The sequence below is a fragment of the Leptopilina heterotoma genome, unplaced genomic scaffold, assembly GCF_015476425.1.
Source record: "Leptopilina heterotoma isolate Lh14 unplaced genomic scaffold, ASM1547642v1 Lhet_53, whole genome shotgun sequence".
Taxonomy (NCBI): Eukaryota; Metazoa; Arthropoda; class Insecta; order Hymenoptera; family Figitidae; genus Leptopilina; species Leptopilina heterotoma.
This window is the reverse complement of record NW_025111115.1, coordinates 1,024,386-1,046,997: the sequence shown is the minus strand read 5'-3', so window position 1 is coordinate 1,046,997 and position 22,612 is coordinate 1,024,386. Positions and strand designations below refer to the sequence as shown.

Here is a 22,612-nt window from a genome sequence, read left to right as displayed (position 1 = left end):
ATTAATTTATTAAGTTATTATTTTTTTTAGTATTTTTTTTATTAATTTATTATTTAATTTATTATTTAATTTATTGTTTTCATTATTACACTGAAAAAAAAATTATTTAAATCAAATAATCGATTACTTGACTATTATCAATTAAATATTTACTTGAATCAAATAAATTTTATTTGAGTAAATTAAATGCTTCAATTTATATTTGCTTCGAATACTGAAATTATTGGTTCAAAATTTCAAATACCATTTAATTGAATTGAATTTAAGTGAATAAAAATACAAAAAATAATTATAAATAGATAAATAAAAACGCAATCTAAATAAATGTCTTTGATATCATAATTTGATATTCTTAAAAAAAATTACGACAAATGGTAATTTTAAGAAGGGCATTCAAATAAAAAATGGAATTGAAAAAAAATTTGGGCGCAAAAGCAGAAAGTGAAAAATTGACCGACGAGTTCATTGTTTGTGAATTGGCGAATTCTTGAAACTGTTTTTTAGTTCATTGTCATAGTGGCATGCACGTAATTGCTTTCAATCGGTGACCGTCATAACATGCACCTAAAGTATATTGCTATTCCACTGATAAGCATGACAATATATCTAGGTCATCTATTTATATTCCTACTTCATATGTCACGCATTTCACTTCTATCGTTAATCAAGATATATCTCCCTCTATCAATTATTAATTTTTCCATCAATTTTCAATTCAAATTTAGTTCCTCTTTTTTATAAATGTTGTAAATTGTTTACCAATCTAAATTTATTCAATTTTCATCTTGTACTATTAATAATAATTACTATCAATACCTATTATTTAATTAATCTCAATCAATAAAGAATAAATGTTAAATGAAATTCGGTAAAGAAAAAAATTTTTCCACGAAACGAATTGAATTTATTTTCGATTATAATACATAGAAATTGTAATAATTCATTTCGTCATCAATTCTTCTTTTTCTTCAATTCAAGTGTTAATTTTGATTTTTCACACTCGCGGATAATATGAAAGAAAATTATCATAACAGTTGAAAATCAACAAAATTTATAATCGTAAAAATTCATGAGTCGTTTTGGTATCCGGGAAGATATTTTTCATATAATTATAAAAGAACACACGTGGAATTTTATATACTATTAATACACAATATAGTGTCAACACATCATTGTTTATTCATTGAAAAAATTTTTAATCTATCAAATCAATACATGTCGGAAAAATTATATTTGAGAATTAAAAAATTTTTTTTAAGAAATAGAAATTTTTAAAAAATTTTCATTTTACTTTTTTAAAAAAATTATTCACTTTATTCACATTGTTCTTTTTTTTAATTACAAAATAGGACATTTACTATTTTTTAAAGTATTTCTGTCGATATTTTCGACTGTTGCTTTCTTTCTTTTTTTTTTAATTAAAATTTTGTCTCTTTTTTTATTCTTGTTTTTATTCGAAATCCAAAGCGTTCCAATTATGATTTTTATATCAAACACGTGTCACGAATCTAGGAACGTTATCTATAAATAAGAATAATAATAATGTTAATAGCATTGATAATTATTCTAAAAATAGTAATATTCATATTATTATTATTATCATTATTAGGTTATTAGATATTAGTATTATTATCATATTATTATTATGATTGTTATTATTAAGTACTCTAATAATAATATGAATATTATTTGTAACTATTCTAATAATGCCCAGAAAAAATATATAATTGTCTCAGAGTCTAGTAAATTATTTGTAAAATAAATTTTATTTAGTTCAAGTAAAAATTTTATTTTTCCTAAATAATTTTTTAAAAACAAATAAAAAATTTAGTAGTCACTGTGACAAATATTATTATTTAACTTAAATAAAACTATATTTGATTTAAATAAAACGTTTTTCTGGAGCTAATTATCATTGTCAGGCAATATTGTCTCTCAATTGTCAATTATTGTCTAATCAATCAATTATCGTCCTCTATTTGTCAAATAATTAATAACAATCAAATTTCAGTCAATTATCGGACTGTTATCAAATTACGATAGTTAAAAATTCATAAAATATAAATTATTTTTTGTTAATAGTTGTATTTATTTTTTTAACGTTAATTAAAATAAGTAAATGAAATTCAAAAAAGTAAAAAAAAAAAAAAATAGTTTCACTTTGGATTTATTTTTTGAATTTTTTGCCCTGGTCAAAAAGTCCAAAGAAATTAAAAATCCAATGAAAAAAATTGAGATATAAAAATTTAAATGGCTGCCTTGAATGAAATTTTTCTTTTTTTTGAGTTGTTCATTTCGATGGCTTTGAATCGAATGTATGTACCTAAACCACTTTAAATTTATCTGAAAATATTTTAATTAATCGAGTTATTTAATTGGAGTTATATTTAAAAAAGATCGTTGAATTTTTTTAAAAGAATTTTATCAAAATTGCTGAAAATTTTCTGGAAATTTTTTTATTTATGAAAATAATTTAATTTCTGTGAAGAATTTTTTTTTATAAAAATAATTGAATTTTTGTGAAAAATTTTTTTTTTATGAAAATTATTGAATTTTATTATTTACGTAAATAATTAAAATCCTGCGATTTTAATATCAACATTTTAAATTCCGATTTTATAGCGTAAAAAGTAAAAACGTGGCTTTTTCACATGTTTCATTATTTATTTTGGACGTTTTTATTTATTTCGGATTTTTTGTACTTTGGACTTCTTTTCTTGGATTTTTTGGTCAAGATTTCTTGGTTTGGATTTTTTGTCCTGTAATCTTGATAATTGAAAATTAATAATAGTCTGATAATTGTCTGAGATTTGATTGTTATTAATATAATAATATTTATTAATTAATTTAATATTTACTAATTTATTAAACTAGTTATTTTATTATTATTATTTATTATATTAAATTATTATTCTATTCTTTTTTCTAATATTGTTAAAGAAAACCAATTGTTTTAATAAAGCGAAGAAAATTTATAGAGTGAATTTTTAAATAAAAAAATAGTGCTGAAATTTAAAAATGAAATTAAAAATAGAAAAAATTTTAAATAATACTAATAGCATTTAATAAAAATGGAAATACAAACCTAAATTCTGCTTTCGATTATAGTTATAATCGTAAAAAGAATGAGAAAAGTAATGCAAAGAATGAATCGTTTTATAAATGTTTTCGAATATTTGGAATTCTTTTGAATAATTTTGCCCCGATGTCGATTGTACTCGCGAATCCAGGCGAGCGTCTTCTCCGTTGGACTTATCTCAACTTTCGTGTATTCCGTTAATGAAAGTGTTGATTCTTGCTGAAAAAAGTTACCCATATTTTTATTTTTCAAAAATTTTAGACAAAATATATAATTTCTAATAAATTTTATAGAAAAATTGTAATTTGTAATTAGTAATTTGTAATTTTTAGTCTTTTAAATCAATATTTTGTTTCTATTTTGACGTTAATTAATTAAAGGGAAAATTTAATGCATTTTCGAGTTTAATTATGATTTCAGGTAAACATTAAATATAAATAAATTAATGAAATGAAATTTTTTGTAGAGGCAATTGTTTTTTTGTAATTTTCTAAAGTTGGGTTAGAATTTGGGATCGATAAGACAGGACTAACCTGCTCGCAAGCCAAGGTCACTGAGTCCAAGGGTGCCCTACAAAGAGGACATGGAGGTGGGGTTGAAACATCCCTGGCCTCACAATAACTTTCCAAACACGCAGCGCACAATAAATGACCACAATATGCCCTTACACCACACTGTGGACCATTCAAACATATCGGACATAATTCTCCATTATAAATCTTTGATTTCTTGCTAGAATTTTTTTTTCAATTTTTTCGTTAAAAAACCATTTACGTTCGAATGAAATTTTTCTTCTTAGATATTTTTCAAAATTACTACCAAGGAAGTGCACTAATTTAAATTAGTAAAAGATTCTACTAATTAGTAATTTTCCACTAAAATAGCAGGTAAATAAATTAGTAAACAAATTTGTAACTTCTAAGGTGGAATAGTAAAATTTTACATACTGTAAATAAGTGAAAACTTTTATTGATTTAAATTAGTGGACAACTTTTTACTAATTAAAATTAGTGGACAACTTTTTACTAATTAAAATTAGTGGACAACTTTTTACTAATTAAAATTAAGCGATTAAAATAATATTTAATTTATTAAAAATTCGTACCTTAATTTCTTCTCCTGTGGGTATTCATTCTTTTTTGTTTGTATTTTTTTGGATTTTCGAAGAAAATTTCGCAATGAATGAAATTCGCGATTACGAAAAATAAAAAAATATGTGCCCAGTGCAAAGGCAATAACTGACATTTTTGTCGCGTATCCCTTCCAAACTAATGGAATTTCGCCTTGTGATATCATCGTAATTAGTGTATTTCCACCGGAATAATCAGACAGGTTCATTGATCGTTCGTAACTCTGTATAATGATTAATTAATAAATAATAATTCCATTTTTTTCTATCTTTTTATTGCATTTCAAATAATTATTTCCTTTTTCTTTTTCTTTTCTCGAGACAACATTCACTATTATTATTATACTCACAAGTTTGCCGAATCACCGTTTTTGTTCTATAATTAAAAAAAATTTCCCAGATTTTTTAAGCAGTTATTATTTGTTTTCAATATTGATTTTTAACTTTCGAAAATGTATAAATTTTTTACCGCTTGATATAAGTTTTTGACAACGTGACTGGTAGCCATTTTTGTTTTTTTTTTTGTTGAAAATAAAAAATTGTGGTTTTCATTTGTTTTATTTTGTTTTTTATGTATTTTACATTTTGTACCTTTTAGACCTATTTTCTTTTTAAATTTATTTAATTAATTTATTTATTTTATTTATTTATTTATTCTTAAATTTGGTGACTTTTTGGCCTATTTGGAAAATGGAGTCTCTATATAAATGAATAAAAAATGAACACAGCAAGAGAGGGGGTGTGGGGGGTAGAAAAACATGCTTGAAATTGTCGACTCGGTCACGATATGTGGACCATGCTAATGTATTGCAAGCATGGCGAATTTATTAAAGTTGCAGGTGCAACTAAAAGTTATATATTCCCTCGTGACACGAAGAAGAAATTCCTCACTATTCACTTTGAATGCGATTAATAAAATGCTAATTTTCGTCTTTTATTTTAATAAATACCATTTTTTTTGTTTCTTCATTTCGTAAATTATCAATTTTACACTAAAATTTACATTATTTTTATTATTATTGCAATTTTTATTTTACTATTATGTATTATTACTATTTTGGGCATTTGCCTGAAATATTTAAATAAATAATTAATAAATATTTATTTATTTATTTATTTATTTATTTATTTATACTTGTTTTTGCATATAATAATGCATAAATATAAATATTATTATTATTATTATTATTAATTTTGTTACTGACATTATTACTTTTTGCTTTTCGGTGAACGTGGTTTTTTTTGTTTAAACAAATTAAAATGGAAAAAGGGGAATTTTTTTTTTTTTTTAAAGGGAATTTTATATAAATAAAAGTTTATCATTTTTATTTGGAATTGGATTTTATTTTTCTACCACGTAATAATTAAGATATATATCTGTTTTCAATGTCAACGACGATGACTCCAAGAAAGTGTTTACATGTGACTTTTATAGTACTTTTTTTTGTAATATTTCTTGCGCATTCATCACACATATACATATATGTTTATATTTGCGAATTAATTGCAATGTACATATGGAAATTACATATTTTCTTGTCATTGATGAATTTTTTTTTTAACGAAACTCTTATCATGAACTTCAAACTGACGCTATTACATATTTATATACAATTATAAGGAAAAATATGAATTTTATCAAATCAGTTTTTTTGTCGAAATAAGTAAAATTAGTATTATTTATAATATAATATTTATTATTAAGTAAAAAAATGCATATTTTTTGTTTATTATTTTTTTTTTTTATTATATTTATTATTAGGTATTAGAATTATAAACATTTTTATTACTTTTATAGTTATAATTTGATAATTATAATTTTATATTTATAATTTTATATTTATATTTTTATATTTATAATTTTATATTTATAATGTTATATTTATAACTATAATAATAATTGTGTAAAAAATAAAATTTAATTTAGTAATAATTTATTATTATCTTTACCACTATTTATAAATTGTAGAAAATTTTTTTACGTTCTATAAAATAATTTTTATGTTGTTCAAAAATGATCCTAAAGTTTTGAACTTTCAAATGAACGAAATTTATTTATTTCTTCTTGAAACGAAATTTTTAATGCAATAATTTTTCGTCACTACCTATAAAAAAAGTAATTATAAACTAGATGTAAAATTCAAGTTTCTAATTTTTATTGCAAACGGTAATAAATATTTTTAATTAAAAAATATCTCGTTCATTTGTAGTTCATATTAAAAATTTATTATTATTTTTGAGCATAATTGGATTAATAATTGATTTTTGAAAAAAATCGATGTTCGTTAAATAGATAAATTAATTAAAATAAATAAATGAAAGTAAATTTTTTTAAGACGTAAAAATAAAAGTATAGAAATTATATTTTTATTTTGAAAATATAGAATAGAAAAGTGAATCGTTTTTCAATTGAAAAAAGAAAATAAATTTAAAAACGATGAGTCGAAGTGGGAACATTACCCTTGAGGTATCTGGGTTTGGTTCCAGCTACAGCAGCAGCATCAACTTCAGCAGCAGTTCCTCAGACAGCAGTATCAGGCCCAGGAACGACAACTTGCCGAAATTCATGAACAACAGATGCAACAACTCAAGGTAATAATAATGAATAATTAATCATTAATTCTAGTAGAAAATAAATAATTTTTCTCCTAATTAGTTGTATTGACAATGAAAAAGAAATGTACGTTAAATTTTTTTTATACTTTTTGAATCGAGGCAATTTTTGGCAGCTTTCGAACAGATGGTGGAGTGGAGTTTATTTTGAAAAACTTATAATTAGTCTGGAAAGTGTGAGTGCGTCTAAAATTAAGACTGCGGTGTGGAATAACTGAAATTAGTTACAAGCTTTTTGAGAATGAGACACATGAGGATTATAACATGTGAACTGGTATGTTAACACGTGTGTCAGAGGTCGCAAAAGAAACTTACTATATGCTTATTTAGAGGACAAAAGAATCATTTACCTCCTCCTTTTATTTTATAAATACAATATTATTTATGTTATAAATTTTCCAAAGGCATTTATTATACCCCCAATGAATCAACGAGGTCCCTATTAATTTTTTTATTTACCGCGGCTAAGAATAGAACAATCTACGTCCAAGCATCACTTTGTCCATTCAGATTCAACGATTAAAGTTCGCTTGGAATATTCCCTTAAAAAAAATTATTCAAACAAAAAAAATTTTATATTTCTTGCGTCTGTTTTTCTGTTATATTTTTTGTTTTCACTAATTAACTTAATTTAGTTCATTTTATTTTATTACTTTCATTTTTGTTATTACTTTTCGTTTTTTATTTCTCAATTACTTTCAATTCCAAAAATTCTAATAAAATTCTTCGCAAGAATTCAATTATTTTTTCAATACAATCTTAATAAATTAATTTTTAATAAAATTTTTTGAAAGAATTAAATTCAGAATTTTAATTATTTACATAAATAATAAAATTCTTTATAAGATAATGCAATTATTTTTAACAAACAATTTTAATAAAAATTCTTTATAAGAATTCAGTTATTTTCAATACAATTTTAATAAAAATTCTAGAAAGAATTTAATTTTTTTTTTAAATTTTAATAAAATTCTTCGCAGGAATTAAATTTATTTTCATAAAAAATAAATTTTTCGCAAAAATTTGATTATTTACCTACTTATATAAATATTAAAATTCTTTATCAGAATTCAATTATTTTTATTACAATTTTAATCAAAATTCCCGAAAAGAATTCAATTATTTCAGATTGAAAATTATAAAAGTTACAAAAATAATAACATTTGTTTAACAAATTATATTTTTTAAAATTAAAAAAAGTTTACACTGTGAGAACAATCTTGTTTCATGAATTTTGTTTTATTATTATAAACAATTACATGTAATAAATAATAATTTTTATTTTATTATAAATTCAGTAATTTTCTTTTATTTTCATTCGTATCAAGAAAATTTTTTTCTTTGTATAAAATTAATTTTCTCAAAACACATTCTTCTCCTTGACTTCGAAAAAAATAAAATATTATAAAGCAATTTTTATATCAATATTTTTTTCATCTTTTTTTTGAGGCAATAACTTATTTTTCTTGTGGAAACTCGAAAAACGTGTTATTTATTATATCTCAAGGTTAATGTAATAAAAAGTTTGAAAATAAATTTTCCTCGTGATTATATATTTATAATAAAAAGGGGAAAAAAGCAGTGAAATAAAAAAACAGATAGTAAATAAACGTCATAGTTCGTCGAACTGAAAATGTCTCCTGTTTGCAATTCCGGATGAGTCCAGCCAAACCGGAAGTCACGATGGATTGCGGTCAGTCTTTAGATATTTATAGAAACTGTCGCGTCTCAAGACTTGAAAACGAAAATTTCAAATTTTCCTAATTTACATGATTCCTGGAAAATTTAGTCTAATTTTCTTGTTCATTACTTTCGCAATAAGGAGGAAATACCTATAATTTTTTTTCCTACCCGAAAAATGATAATTTTTAATTTTTGAAATTAATTATTAATTGAGAATGTAATTTTATTTTCCACCATTTTTTTCCCTCGTAAAAATGACAATCTTCACCTTTCAAAATTAATTATTAATTAATGGAATGCAATTTTATTCCCTCGCAAAAATTACAATTCTCACCTTTTGTAATTTATTAATCAATAGAATTTAATTAAAATAAAAATTTTGTGAAAAAATTAAAATTCCATTTAATTATTAATTAAAATTGATTTGAAAAATTTCAATGGTTTTTTTTATTAAATAATAGGTTTTTTTATAATTTTTTTTTTAATTTTAAAAATATTTTTATCTTTTCTTTATGTTTTTATAATTTATACAATTATTTAAATGTTTATTGAAATATTATTTTCGAAAATCAGTCATTGATAGATAATGTTATATTAGAGATATTATTATTTTTTATTTGAATTCTTATTTTGAAATTTAATATACTTTATTTGTAATCTTTTTTTATTTTACGAGTTCATTGGTCCATTTCTCAGGTAAAGTGAGCAGGTGATTCACACACAGGTGTCTTGTTTTGCGCTCAATCTCGTACACGTGTAAATCGTTTTGGCTTGGCTAGTGTGACTCATTCCCCGTTCCCCCCACAAATGACCTGTTCAATATTTAGAAATCAGTGAATAAAATATTTTATCAACACTGACCCAATTAAAAATTTTCGAAAACAAAAAAAAAATTTTTTTTCTATTTATTTCATAAAAAAATTTAATTTACAATTATTTGTCTAATTTTTTCAGGAAAAATAAAATTAATTACAAGAAATATTGAAAAATTGAAGTCAATACAATTAATTAGGAAAAAAATAGAATTTTTTATTTTTTATTTCGCGAGTTTCTATAAATTTTTTTTTCTCTATTAGGAAGAAAACCAGTTTTAGTCTGCGAAAAAAAAATTATGATCCGTTGTTTACCTCTTAGATTCTATTTTTGGATTTTTATAATTCAAAAAAAAAAGGAACGTTAATCCAAAAATCCATTAAAAATTATCTTGATCATTAATTTTATTTTCTCCCAGTGATATCATTTTATTTAGTAACGTCACTAGTGCTTGGGATTTTTTTTTCGTTTTCATTTTAATATACAGAGGAGATAAGGAAAAGTTAAAAATAAATGAAAAGGAAAAAAAACTTTTTTGCAATATGCCAGAAGAAAAAAAATTTGTTATTTAACATAATGGAATATTTTTCGTCTAATTTTCTTGGAGGAAATATTTTTTGCATTTTAGAAATATTTTTTTCAGAAAATAATTTTTTTTTAGAATTTAAATTGTTTTTGTAATTTTACTAAGACTCTAATATTTTTTTTTTTTTTTGAAAAATAATTTTTTTTAATATTAAACGAAGAGAGCGAAATTTATTCGTTTTGTTAAAGAAAATGATAATTGATAAGAGTCTAAATTCAACTTAATAATTGACTTTCCTCGATGATAAGTTATTCTGTTAGTGGTTAAAAATAAATTCTACTGAAAAACAAAATTCTTATTGCAAAAGAGGTCTTTCCCCTTTAATAGAATCTTATCTTATTTCATAAACAAATTCAAATTTATACATTTATTCAAACAAAGTTAACCAATATGTTTACAATTACTTTTCTGATCGTTTTATTTATTTTAATTATTCTCCATTGAATTTTGTTTATTTTTGTAAATAATAATTCTTTTCTTTATTGATTTTTTAAAAATTTATTTTTAGCTCTGGGAGCAGCAAAAACAATTGGAGGAACAGAGGAGAGAAAAAGAGAGACTGGAGGCTCTTAGGAAAAAAGACAAACATGATCACAGTGCAGTTGCATCCACAGAAGTCAAACAGCGTCTTCAGGTAATTTTCTTCATAAAGTAGAAAATTATTTTTTTTAAAACACTTTATTATTTTAGAATTAAGAGATATTTTATTTAATTTTGAAAATTTCTTTCATTTTCTTTATTTTTTTATTAATTATTTTTCTTAATTTATTTAAATAATTTGATTTATTTTTATTTAATAATTTCTAAACTGAATACGAGAATGAAAAATTTATCTAATTTTAATGAAATCTTCAATTTGAGACTTAATTAAATTTTTTTTTCTTCCATTTGAAAAAAAGTCTTTTGAAACAGATATAAAGTAAAGACAATGAAAATACTTTACGGTCCAGGGAAATAAAAAAGAGCTCGCGGCTCTTAAAAGACCTTAATAAAATCATAAAATATATATAAAAGTGTTGCTTTAGGGACTTGATTTTATAACTCAAATTCTTGCCATAAAGTGTAATAAAAACGCTTCTTTTAATGATTACTTCCATGACTGCTTGATTCATTGTTTATAAAATTTATTTCATTTCAGAGTTTTATCGTCAATAAAAAACAAAGAGAAGCTGCAGCAGCAGCCAATGGCAATGTACCTGGTTCGCCCGGATATAGAAATTGGTACGTTCTAAATTCACTTTTCAATTTCATCTACTTCCTTTTTTTCAAAAAAATTCTTTTTTGAAAAAACAAATTAAATTCAAAATAATTGCTTCATTTTTTTTCTTTTCCAGTGACATGGGAAAATTTTCTCATTTTTTATGAGAATGTAAAAAATTTCCGACGAAAAGAGAGAAAAGACAGAATTTTTCTCCAAGAATAGAAAAAAAGGGGGAATTTATTTTGAGCAAAAATGAAAAAATTCAATTACGAGACTTCTTGAAATTTACGATGCTATTTTAAGGTTATTGGTAACCTTGATGAGCGTTGTACCATAAATTCCCTTATCTTTAGTCATATGCAAAGTCAATTGAAATTCAATTAGGCACGTGGAGAGGAATTTTCACTATATATCTACGTGTCTTCCGTCACGTTAACAATCGACATTGACAAGAATCCTTTGAAGCTTTTTAGTCAGGAAACTGCATTGAAATTTCGATTGAAATTCAAATCGCATTCAATTTTTCAATCGCAGAATGATGAGAATTGTCTTTTCAATTTGCAAACTGTATTTTTTTTTCTTTTTTTTGTCATTTTTTTCTTCTCCATTTTCTCCCTATTCTATTAAGCGCAAAATTGTTCACTGCACAAAGTGTATGTGGAGAATATTATTTTAAGTTATATCGATAAAATTTCAACTGTCATTCAGTGTGAAATATTCGAGAAATATTTTAGTCATTTACTCTCTTTTCATCGAAATAAAAAATTTTTGGAGAAAATTTTTCTTCGTCACTAGAAAAGAAAAATAAAGCTTCTATTCTGTAAATTACATTTCAAATAATTTAATCTACACAAAAAATTTCCATAAAAATGTAAAGAACTTGTTCCAAATAGAATTAATTGTTTTTGTAGATAATTATATCCATAAATTTTTCTTTGACACTAGAAAACAAAAATGAGACATTTTATCTGAAAATTTTATTCCTGATAAATTTAATGGAATGGAATAAATTTTTGAATAATAGAATAATATTTTTTTCAAAATTGAATGAATAAGTTTTTGTTTAAATTGAATGAGAATTAAATTTGAAATTTTTGATTAAAAGGAGAAATTCCTTTTCTAAATACGAATAATTTGAAAACTGGTTTTCAGTTTGAAGAACTTTACATTTTGGATTTGCATACACATTGAAAATTTTCGCTTTTGAGATGAATCCATGTTTGAATACGAGCCAAGTAATTATTATTTACAAACCCAGAGGCATCCTGATGTCCCAGTAAATGTCTTTGCCTTCCAGATAAAAAAGTGAATATTTGCCGAGGGATATTTAACCTTTTTCTCCAGATTATTTTTTTGTTTTCGATCATTTTGAATTTATTTCCAAAGGCAAAGACATTAATTATTTTTAAATTCAAAAAGAAAGTAAATTAAAAATATTTAAACATATTAAATTATATTTTTATATTGTAATATTTTTAAAATATTAATAAGGACAAATAATTAAAATTTCGTTAATATTTTCCTTTGCAATTTCAGGTTGCAGTCGCAGTCGGAATCTGGTAGCTCGCCGAATGCTTCCCATCCGTACAGAATGCCGCAAATTCTTCAGGACAAATTCGGCGACGATTTCCCCCTCCGAAAAACAGGTAGATAAAAAAAATGCAAAAATTTCGAGTGGAATCGCGAGTGGAATGCCTATACTAAAGCATGAATCAGCATTGCCAATTCTCCTTAATTAATCAAAAATAATATCAATTTTTTTCAATCCTTTTGCCACTTTCTCATCAAAATTTTTATTCTTAAACAAATTCAAAATAACCAGTTCAAAAGAATTTAATTTCACTTTTTTTTGACATTGTCTTTTCTTTCTTCTTATAAAAAAATAGAAATTTTCGAACAGCAGAGATTTTTCTTTTAAACAAACATCTTTGTTTATAACAGCTTTCTGTTTATTCTTATTTTCCAAATAAATATAAATATTGTATATTATTTGGTTTTGGTCTAAATGAAAGGTGAAGGTATTTTTGTTCAATTTTTGTAAATTACTTGTAAATGTTCTCTTATGTTCTCGACTAATTTTTTGTATATATATTTCTCTGTAGAATATGTAAATTTTATTTATTTATTTTCTAATCTATCACAATACCTTTTTTTTACTCATTATTTTCAGAGGCATTTTATTATTTTTTACCTTTTTAAAAATTATATTCAAATTGAAACAGTTGAAACAGTTCTTGAGAGAATTTTTTGAAAAGCAGTTTTTTAAATTAACAAATTTGAAAATAACTAATTTTTACTTAAAAAGGAAAAAATTGCAAATTAAAAGAAATTAATAATTCCAATATAAATATGAAATTAAAATTAATAATTAATAATTAACGCAGCTTAGTATCGCTTTCGCGAAATTTAAAGCTTGCGTTTCATTTTCCTTGCAAAATTAACGTGCCTGCTGATTATAAAGAGAATGCAAACGAAAGTTTAAAATTCACAATTTACAGCATAATTGCTACAGTTTGTAAATTTCATTGTTACTGTTTTGTAATCATTAATATTTCTCTATAAAATGTAAAGCTTTTTAACAATTACGTAAACGCTTTGAATTAAAATTCGGAATTATAATTGTTTCCAAATATTGAAATTATTGTAAAATCAATATAAATTAATTAATACAAAATGAATGTAAAAATTAAATTTCTATTCAAGTTGTAAATTAATAACTTTTTTCTTGTATAGTCGGAAAAAATTTTTTTCTGCTCTTTTAAATTATTTTTGATGGAGGAAAATAATTTTGACGTGAATCTAAAATTTCGTTTGGCGTATTCTTATTTTTCATGATAAAATTCATTTTTTTAATGACTGTATTGAAAAGTGTGTTGCTTGCGTGTGTGTGACTGTGATTCGACTGGTACATCGAGTCGAATAAATTGAAAAAAAAGTATTCGACTGGTGTACCTGTTTATCTGGTACGATAACTAACCCTGGCTGAATCGGCCAGCCTCGGAGCCTAATCTGCTGAAGGTGCGACTAAAGCAGCGTGTGATGGAGAGGAACATGGCCGCGTCCAGAAATTCACCCCTTATGGCACGCAGGAAGGACCGACTACTGTCGCACCTCAAGCGGAAGTCACTCCTAGCAAGTACGTCCTATTATGCATTAATTTCCCTTCTATACGCTAAAAATAAAAAAAGCGCAATAAAAGTCAAATACTCAACGCACTTTGCCAGAAGAAAAAAAATAGAATTCAAATTTCACATCTAAAAAGCTATTAAATTTCTATTAATTACAAAAGTATATTCAGTTTTAATTATATTTCAATTTTCAGTCATTTAATTAATTTCATATTTTTAAATATATTCAATTCCAAAAATTATTTATTTCTAAATCACCTTTTTCTCGTTTTATTATTTTTTTTTATATCTTTTTGTGACGAAGGCAGCGATTTATTTTTAATGGTTTGACGATGGCCTGTTTTTGCACCCTTTTTTTTGAGTAATTGATGTTGAATTGACTTTTGCTAGTGTACAGTAACCGCATGGAAAGATTATTAACACAGCATTTGAAATAAAAAAATAAATCTTTTTTTCGTTCTTTTCTAAATTTCTAAAAATTAAAAAAAAACGATATATATAAAAACAAAATCTTTCAGTTCTACATCGTCTCATCTGCTGCATTTGTACAAAAAAAACAAATTTATTTTATTACACTGAAAAAATTGCTAGAAAAAAAAATATTTCTTTATTTTTTCTCTCTTTCCCTCTTTCTCTTTCCTTTAATGTTCGCTATTTTTTGTTTCTCTATTTAAAGAGAAGGTCCGCTCTCCGCTATTTTCAATTAAAAAAAAAAAAATTCGCTATAATGTGGAAAGTATTTTCTTTTCCTTTTTTTTTGGTGTGAGCGATGTATTATAATTGCTTAATATTGACTAGCAATGAAAATTTTTGCTGTTCTTTGAAAAAATCGTATAGTTCTCAAATTTAATAATTTTGAAAGAAAAAATTTAAAAAATCATTAAGTGTCTGTCATCTGTGATTAAAATGACAAATCAATTTTATTAATCTTGTGACATTATAGGTTTTGTAAAAATAATTTGCAGAAATAATTTTCTCCTAATTTTCTGAATTAACTCATTTTCTAAATTAATTAAATTGATTTACATTAAAAAAGTTAATTTAACTAAGAAAATAATTTTCATTTGTACAGTAATGATACGCAGGATGGGACTAGTATATATATATATATATATAATTGGAGACGTCATTTTTTCAGTGTAATTTTTAAAAAGAAAGGTTTTAAATTCGAGGTGATGAAAAAAAAATGGAAAATTTCACTTTGATTTTTTTTTAGATTCTGGTAGCAATCCTGAATCCGGACCAAATTCACCACCGACGATGAATAATTCTCAATCGAGTCCAACAGCCGGCAGTAGTACACCAATTCAGGAGGTGAGAAAAAATATTTTTTTGTTGAAAAAGGTTCGAAATTTATTTAATTTGCTAGAATTTTTCAATTTTTAAGAATTGGATGAAAGAGTTAATTTTTTTCTTTTCAATTTCCAGGAAGGTGAAAATGTACAGTATGGTGGAACGTTAACAAGCAGTAGTCAACAGGGTAGTCTCTCGGATCTTTCCCTCTTTAGCTCACCGTCCATGCCCAATATTTCCCTCGGTCGTCCTCACGTGCCATCTAGTTCGACGGTAATTACAATTTGATTTTAATTTTCCCTTTTTTAGCATTATTTAGTTATTTTTAAAAAAGAACTGTTAATAATATTTTATAATCTGGGCTCGAACTAGTCCCTGTATAATAAATTGAATTTAAAATTTTAGAGCGGTACAAAATTAGCACCAGTGTCGGAAGCGGAAGTGAGAGCGGCGTTTACGGCCCGATTGGGAATGCCACTGACTGGACAAATGTTGCCGGGAACTTTGCCATTTTATCCATCTTTAACGGTGATTGAGGGAGAGCCAACTTACGTTCATAAGCAAATGCAAAATTTGGAGCAATCTAGGCAGCATCCAATGTACCACGGAAATCCAATAACGGATACTCAAGTAGCACACGCAAGACTGCATAAGGCTGGTCACCGGCCTTTAGGTAGTATGTTCTCTCTTTTTTCGTTCTCTTAAACTACGTGTCACGTTCTTGGAAATTCGTCCTCGGTCAATTCATCCTCCAAAAAAAGGACACACCCGAGACGTATCACGTATTATTTTTTAAGACCCTCGGAAATTCTGCAGAATTAAACACCTTTTTTCAATTTTTTAAAATTTAATTTAAACAAGTAATTTAAATAAGTTTTAGTTAGAATTTTTTTAGTTTAAAATGTTTGAGTTTACAATTTTTTTAGTTTGAGATTTATTTATTCCGAAGGTCTTAAAAATCGCCTTGCATTGGATTTATGATTAAATTTGGAATTTGTCGGATTTTTGTAGGTAGAACACAATCGGCGCCGCTGCCATTGGGTCATCCGATGCTGCAGGGTGGAATGATTGCGCCGCCGACTCATTATGAGGAGTACCTTGCCGAGAAGCAATTGCACGATCAACAGCAGCAGGCGCATAATTATTTGAAGCAACAGATTCGTCAAACGGTGTTGACCCGCGTGGGTTCAAGGGGTCAGGCTAATCAATTGGACGAGGCGTCCGAGAGCGAGGAGTCGGAAGTGATAGATCTCACTGGCAAAAAGGACTTGCAAGAGGAGAGTGAGATTTCAAAGCAGCAACGTGATCGGGAACAATTTCTACAGCAACAAAGGGATCTCATGATGAGACACACACTTCAAAACGAATCGACGGCCTACTCTGGCAGCAGGAGTACACAAACTGCCAGGCCACTGTCCAGGGCGCTCTCCAGTCCTCTTGTACATTTAGGTAATTGGTTAATTTCGTCGATTGTCAATTTCATCAATTTAAATTAATTTTTTTAATCAGTTAATATACTCTTTTTTGAAATTGTAACTAATTTGAAAATGAATGATCGGCAGGATCTCAGGGAGGTGGGGCAGACGTTTTTGCCCGGGGCTCACCACATCGACCGACCACTGGCCTAGCTTTCGATCAGCTGATGATGAAGCATGCCTGCGTTTGCGGGGAGACGGTCAGGGGTCATCCCGAGCATGGAGGAAGATTGCAGAGCGTTTGGGCCCGACTATCCGAAACTGGATTGTTGCAACGTTGCGATCGAGTTCGTTCTCGAAAGGCAACGCTCGAGGAGATTCAAACCTGTCACAGCGAAGCGCACACACTCTTATTTGGTAAGCTCTCAAGTTTCTATTACATTTTTATATTTCAATTTTTCCAATAGTTTTGTTTTTCAGTATTTTATGGAAATAAATTTTATTTTAAAAAAATTCATTGCAATTTCTAAAAATAGTCTTATCTTTGAATAAAAAATAATAAAAGATTGGAAAAAATTGTTTGAAAATAATTACGCTTACATTTTTAGGTACAAATCCATTAAATCGTCAAAAATTGGACATGTCGAAGCTCTCTCATTTGCCGATAAAAAGTTTCGTGCGACTGCCTTGCGGTGGTGTTGGAGTTGATTCGGACACGACGTGGAATGAATTGCACACTGCACCGGCTGCAAGAATGGCCGTTGGTTGTGTGGTGGATCTCGCTTTTAAAGCGGCGATGGGCGATATTAAAAATGGTTTCGCCGTTGTCAGACCACCGGGACATCATGCCGAGACAAATCAGGCAATGGGCTTCTGCTTCTTTAATTCCGTCGCAATCGCTGCGAAACTTCTTCAACAGAAACTCGATACCAGGAGAATAATGATTCTCGACTGGGTAAAAATTATTTTTACTTTCTATTAATTTATTAATACTATCAAATTTTTTCCGATTTTTTTCTCATCTTTAAATTCATTTAATTTCGAACATAAATAAAAACTCTAATGAAAATTAAATAACAGAGAATAACAGAGAAAATTCGTTTAATTGCAGGACGTTCATCATGGTAACGGAACACAGCAAATGTTCTACGACGATCCACGAGTATTGTATTTGTCAATTCACAGGCACGATGAGGGTAATTTCTTCCCGGGCACGGGCGGACCAACGGAGTGCGGCGCCGGAGAAGGTTTGGGCTACAATGTGAATGTGGCCTGGTCGGGTGGATTGAATCCGCCGATGGGAGACGCCGAATATTTGGCGGCATTTCGAACAATTGTCATGCCAATTGCGAAGGAATTCGATCCCGATATTGTCATTGTTTCGGCGGGTTTCGACGCGGCAATTGGTCATCCAGCGCCTCTTGGAGGCTACAATGTCAGTCCCGCTTGTTTCGGACGCATGACACAGGAATTATTAACGCTCGCGGACGGCAAGGTGGTTCTAAGTTTGGAGGGCGGTTACGATCTCGCCGCAATTTGTGACTCGGCCCAGGAATGCGTGAGAGCTTTACTCGGCGATGATCCAACGTCGCTTCGCGAGGAAGAACTCACGAGGATTCCGTGTCAGAATGCGATTGACACTCTACAGAAGACTATCGCTATTCAGGTAAAATTGAATTTTAATTAATTAATCAAATATTTATTAAAAATCTACTTAAATTATTAATAATAAATTGTTGTAGTATTTATTCATAATTGAATAAATTCGAGACAATATAGATAAGGAAAGTTTTATAATTGACTTAAATTTAATTCAGATGTCACATTGGCCGTGCGTTAAATTAGCTGCGCACACTGTCGACATGAGTGCAATTGAAGCAGGTCAGAAAGAACACGACGAAACCGAAACCGTTTCCGCAATGGCTTCATTGTCAATGCAGCAGCCCACAAATCTTACGTAAGAAATTCTTATTTAAAAATTAGAAAATAATTTCTTTAATATGTAATTGTAATAATATAAGTATTCATTCCAATGGCATAAATACTAGTGATTAAAAGTCTTTTTAAAATAAAACACTTCTAATTGAAAAATAATGATATTTATTTACACTTTAAATTCTAATTCTAAAATTAAAAAAATAAGAGGAGAAAACAGTTTCTAAAAGAAACTTTTTTACGTCTAACAAAAGAAAATATTAATTTGATTTTCTAATTTGGTGATTTATTTACAGTACGACAACAGAACATTCCCGTGAAGTTTCCGATGAGCCAATGGAGCAGGATGAAGCTAAATGAGGATAACTACGCTGTAGTGCATAATTTTTTTTCCGCACAATTAAAGCGGAATAAAATAAATCTTGTTGTTGAGAAGCTTCTTGAAAAGAAGACTTTGAAAAATCGACACAAGTGAGTATTGTTTGTCAATGTATTTCGCCTTGGAGAAATTACCGCAGGATTTTTGGCAATGAAAGCCAATTTTTGCACAAGTTATTTCTCCAAAGACAAAGATAAAAAAAAAAGAATAAGCAAGTACTTAAAAAGAAAAGAATACTTTCTCAAAAGTATAATTCACACTGCTTGCTATTTTACTTAACATACAAGAAAAAAAAATGTAAATCTTTACAAGATTTGCGAAAATTGTTCTCTTTTTTGCAAAAAAAAAATTTAAACGTGCAGTGACACGTTTTTTTTTTAATTTTTTTGGAAATATGTGTGTAATCGAGTCTTAAACGACTTAAAAAAGTCTAGTAAATTTTTCATTTTGTCCCAAAAAAAAAATGTTTATATTCGGCTTATGATGTCCCATCTACGATAGGCATAAGACGAAAATTTTGTAACTTCAATGACGAAGTAAAAAAAATATAAAAAAAAAGATATTGTAATTTTTCAGGGAAAATGTTTTTGTCTGGGTCGCGGGTCGATTGTCAGGTACATTTTTTTAGTACAAGAATTGAACAAGTTTTTTTTAGAAACAAGTGTAAAACTTTGTTATTTGTATACGTAGAGATGAAAAAAAAGAAAGTCCGTTTTTTATTCGCCAAGTGCGCTATTTTTCCGCCTCAGTAAACGAAAAAGATAGTTTTTTCTAAGCGGCTTCTTCAAACCATTTGCATTAAATTTTTTCATTGTCATATAAATTATTATTGATCGAATTCAGTGTGTGAATACTCGAATTTGTGTCTTAAAAATAACAACGAATGCATTACAGGACTTTGATTTAATTGATTAGAATTAGAATTCTTTTTCTTTCAACCAATATTCTTAAAAAAGAAAATTTGTAAATTTCTGTTTTTTTTCTAAAAATTGAAAACAACTGCAAAAAAAATTGCAAAATCAAGAATTATGAATATTAAAGAATCTTTAAGTTATTTAAAAATTCAAAACAGTTGAGAATTATTTCAAGATCCGAAGAAAAATATTGTTAAATGTTCGTGTATGTATGTTTGACGTAAGGGCGTTAAAATTGTTAAAAAGAATAGCAACATTGTTATTAAAATGAATTTTAATAATGTTGCTTGATAAAATTAATAATGTAATTGAATGTGAGTTTAATTTTTTTGAATTCAATTCACTGGCATTTTTAACAAAGACAATTCATCCAAAGAATAATAATTTTTATTTTGTCTGTATAAATTGATTAAAAAAATTTTTGAAAATCTTATTTTAATTTATATTTTTTCAAATTAAAACATTCGCATTTGAAATTAATTTTTAAAAAAATGTCAGTAGATTGATATTTCAATAATTTTAATATGCAATAAATCTATTTTTGAGCTCTTAACAGAATTTGCGATATAATTGGCGAATGATGAAATAAAAAAAGACAATAGAGTTAGATTATTTCTCAAATATACTCTGCCATTAAATGCAGAGAAATTTGCGCTTTTGTGCTGGTCACTGGCGCTCAATTCCCTCCTCTTTCTTTGAAACAAGAGAAAATACTTGAATTTTTTTCAAACATTCTTATAATCGTGCTGTTCCTAATTCAGCGAGGCTTGAATGGGGTTATACATAATATATATTTTTTTTCCTTTTTTTCTTTTTTTTGGTAATGAAATTACGCTGTTTTAATAAAAAAAAATCGATGTAAAATGTGTGATTGCTATTGATCGCGAAAGAGAAGGCAAGCAACGAGTTGTTGCTCAAACGTGATTCTTAGATTACTTGGTTTTTCTCCTGCGAACAAAGGCTGGTGCGATTTTTTGTGATATTTTGTAAAAAGTCTATTAAGCTATTGATGATTCATTGAATGAGTGAATGTTAAAGAATGTCAAAAAGAGAGTGCACGAAGGAAGAGAGAAACAAGCATTTATTTTTGTGTCATGCATTTTATGAGAAAAAAAAGAGAGCGAAAGAAAGAGAGAGAAAGAGAAAGAAAAATAGTTACATGAAATTTATTGATTAACCAATTACAAAAAGATGCTTTATATATATGAATAATATAAATATGAATTAAATAAAAAATAAAAATATATATATTAAATATACATGTATATTGTATTAACTGTATAACGACAAAGAAGACGTTCGACAAGAATCTCAAAGTATCTGTCGTTAAATGTTGACAAAAAAAAATTTCGAATTATCTGGCAAATTATATAAAAAGAAAAATAAAAAAAAATGTCCAGCCTATGTTGTGTGTACGTGGTTATAAGTTATAATGTGACTAACATAAGAAAACTTGTTAGGTGTAAAACTGTTTTTGTCATATCGCTGTAGCAGATTATTATTTTCTAGAAAGTTAGGCTGTATTTATATTTAAAAATGGAATAAGAAAATGAAAAACAAACTATTTATTATTTAAGAGCGTTGGCTCGACGCTGGAGAGATAATGCGTCTGATGCCTGTCGCGATAAATGAAACGTAATTTAGATAAAAAAAAAGAAGAATATTTAACACTGATGGCCTAGAAAAATTTGTAAATTATTTTATTTTGGCCGAGATTTTTTTTTGTTATTTATATTTTTTTACAATACATAGTTATTAATATTATAATTGTTTTTTTTTTGTTGAGAATCGCGATGGCGCATTACGTGTAATACCAAAAGCTTTAAGTGAATCTTGTTTGAAGCGATAGAAACTCGTGACATTCCGGTATCATTCGTAAAACACATTGATACAAATTAGGTTGTAAAGTGCGAGAGAAAAAAATTTAATTAAGTTACAATGAATATTAGGTATAAGTGACACAAGCCCATAAAAAAATTATGTTATTGAACATGCACGAAGTAATGTCTATAAATATATTACGTACAGTTATTGTAATAGTCATACATTTTTTATGTATATAAATGTATCTCCTAAACTAATTTTAAATAAAAATATAGTCATTGTGTTAAAGGATGAGAGAATTTATTTATTTGTCAAATACTTTGGTTTCTTTACTATTTTCTCATTACCTTATTTTCTCAACTGATAAATCAACTGACAAATTAATTAATCTAATAAATTTTTTTCATAAAGTAATTTTTTAATTAAAAGTCCTCATTTTTTAATAATAATTTGATAAATATTGATAAAATTATAAATAAATTGATAAAACTATAAATTAAGTAACTCGTTAAATTAATTAACGGATAATTTTAGTAATAAATAATTTTTGAAGAAGTTATTTTATTTAGTCTAAACTATTTAATATTTAAATTATACTTAAGTTTAAAAATTAAATTTTC

General features: G+C 26.5%; 2 protein-coding genes across 12 annotated transcripts in view; one reads left to right on the top strand and one right to left on the bottom strand.

Annotated features, from left to right (window-relative positions):
* Window positions 1-22,280, top strand: part of LOC122508215 (histone deacetylase 4) — a 153,617-nt gene extending 131,337 nt beyond the window's left edge. For 7 of the 11 annotated variants that reach the window (XM_043621423.1, XM_043621424.1, XM_043621429.1 and 4 more), the window contains 14 exons: window positions 6,696-6,800; window positions 10,412-10,537; window positions 11,042-11,124; window positions 12,641-12,750; window positions 14,100-14,240; window positions 15,449-15,546; window positions 15,661-15,798; window positions 15,931-16,201; window positions 16,537-16,974; window positions 17,088-17,357; window positions 17,549-17,895; window positions 18,052-18,606; window positions 18,758-18,897; window positions 19,172-22,280. In XM_043621423.1, coding sequence (XP_043477358.1) covers window positions 6,696-6,800; window positions 10,412-10,537; window positions 11,042-11,124; window positions 12,641-12,750; window positions 14,100-14,240; window positions 15,449-15,546; window positions 15,661-15,798; window positions 15,931-16,201; window positions 16,537-16,974; window positions 17,088-17,357; window positions 17,549-17,895; window positions 18,052-18,606; window positions 18,758-18,897; window positions 19,172-19,235 — 2,886 coding nt within the window. In that variant the 3' untranslated portion in view covers window positions 19,236-22,280. The remainder of the gene's footprint in view (window positions 1-6,695; window positions 6,801-10,411; window positions 10,538-11,041; window positions 11,125-12,640; window positions 12,751-14,099; window positions 14,241-15,448; window positions 15,547-15,660; window positions 15,799-15,930; window positions 16,202-16,536; window positions 16,975-17,087; window positions 17,358-17,548; window positions 17,896-18,051; window positions 18,607-18,757; window positions 18,898-19,171) is intronic. The other 4 variants (XM_043621427.1, XM_043621428.1, XM_043621433.1 and 1 more) reach the window with 4 other exon arrangements.
* On the bottom strand, window positions 1,366-4,706 carry LOC122508223 (E3 ubiquitin-protein ligase RNF170). The gene is made up of 5 exons (XM_043621444.1): window positions 4,559-4,706; window positions 4,185-4,432; window positions 3,613-3,811; window positions 3,086-3,298; window positions 1,366-1,521 (listed from the first exon to the last, which is right to left on the bottom strand). Exons 2-4 carry the CDS (start codon window positions 4,415-4,417, stop codon window positions 3,086-3,088), a joined length of 645 nt encoding a protein of 214 aa, XP_043477379.1. The 5' UTR covers window positions 4,418-4,432; window positions 4,559-4,706; the 3' UTR covers window positions 1,366-1,521.
* Window positions 22,281-22,612: the final 332 nt, after the last annotated feature.

What these genes read in the sequence shown, in the direction of transcription:
- LOC122508223 (XM_043621444.1), bottom strand. Translation starts at nt 4,417, where the DNA reads ATGAACCTGTCTGATTATTCCGGTGGAAATACACTAATTACGATGATA. An exon ending in CCACAGGAGAAGAAATTAAG is followed by an intron (nt 3,812 to 4,184) that starts GTACGAATTTTT and finishes AAAAAATTCTAG; the next exon opens with CAAGAAATCAAAGATTTATA. An exon ending in TGACCTTGGCTTGCGAGCAG is followed by an intron (nt 3,299 to 3,612) that starts GTTAGTCCTGTC and finishes AACTTTTTTCAG; the next exon opens with CAAGAATCAACACTTTCATT.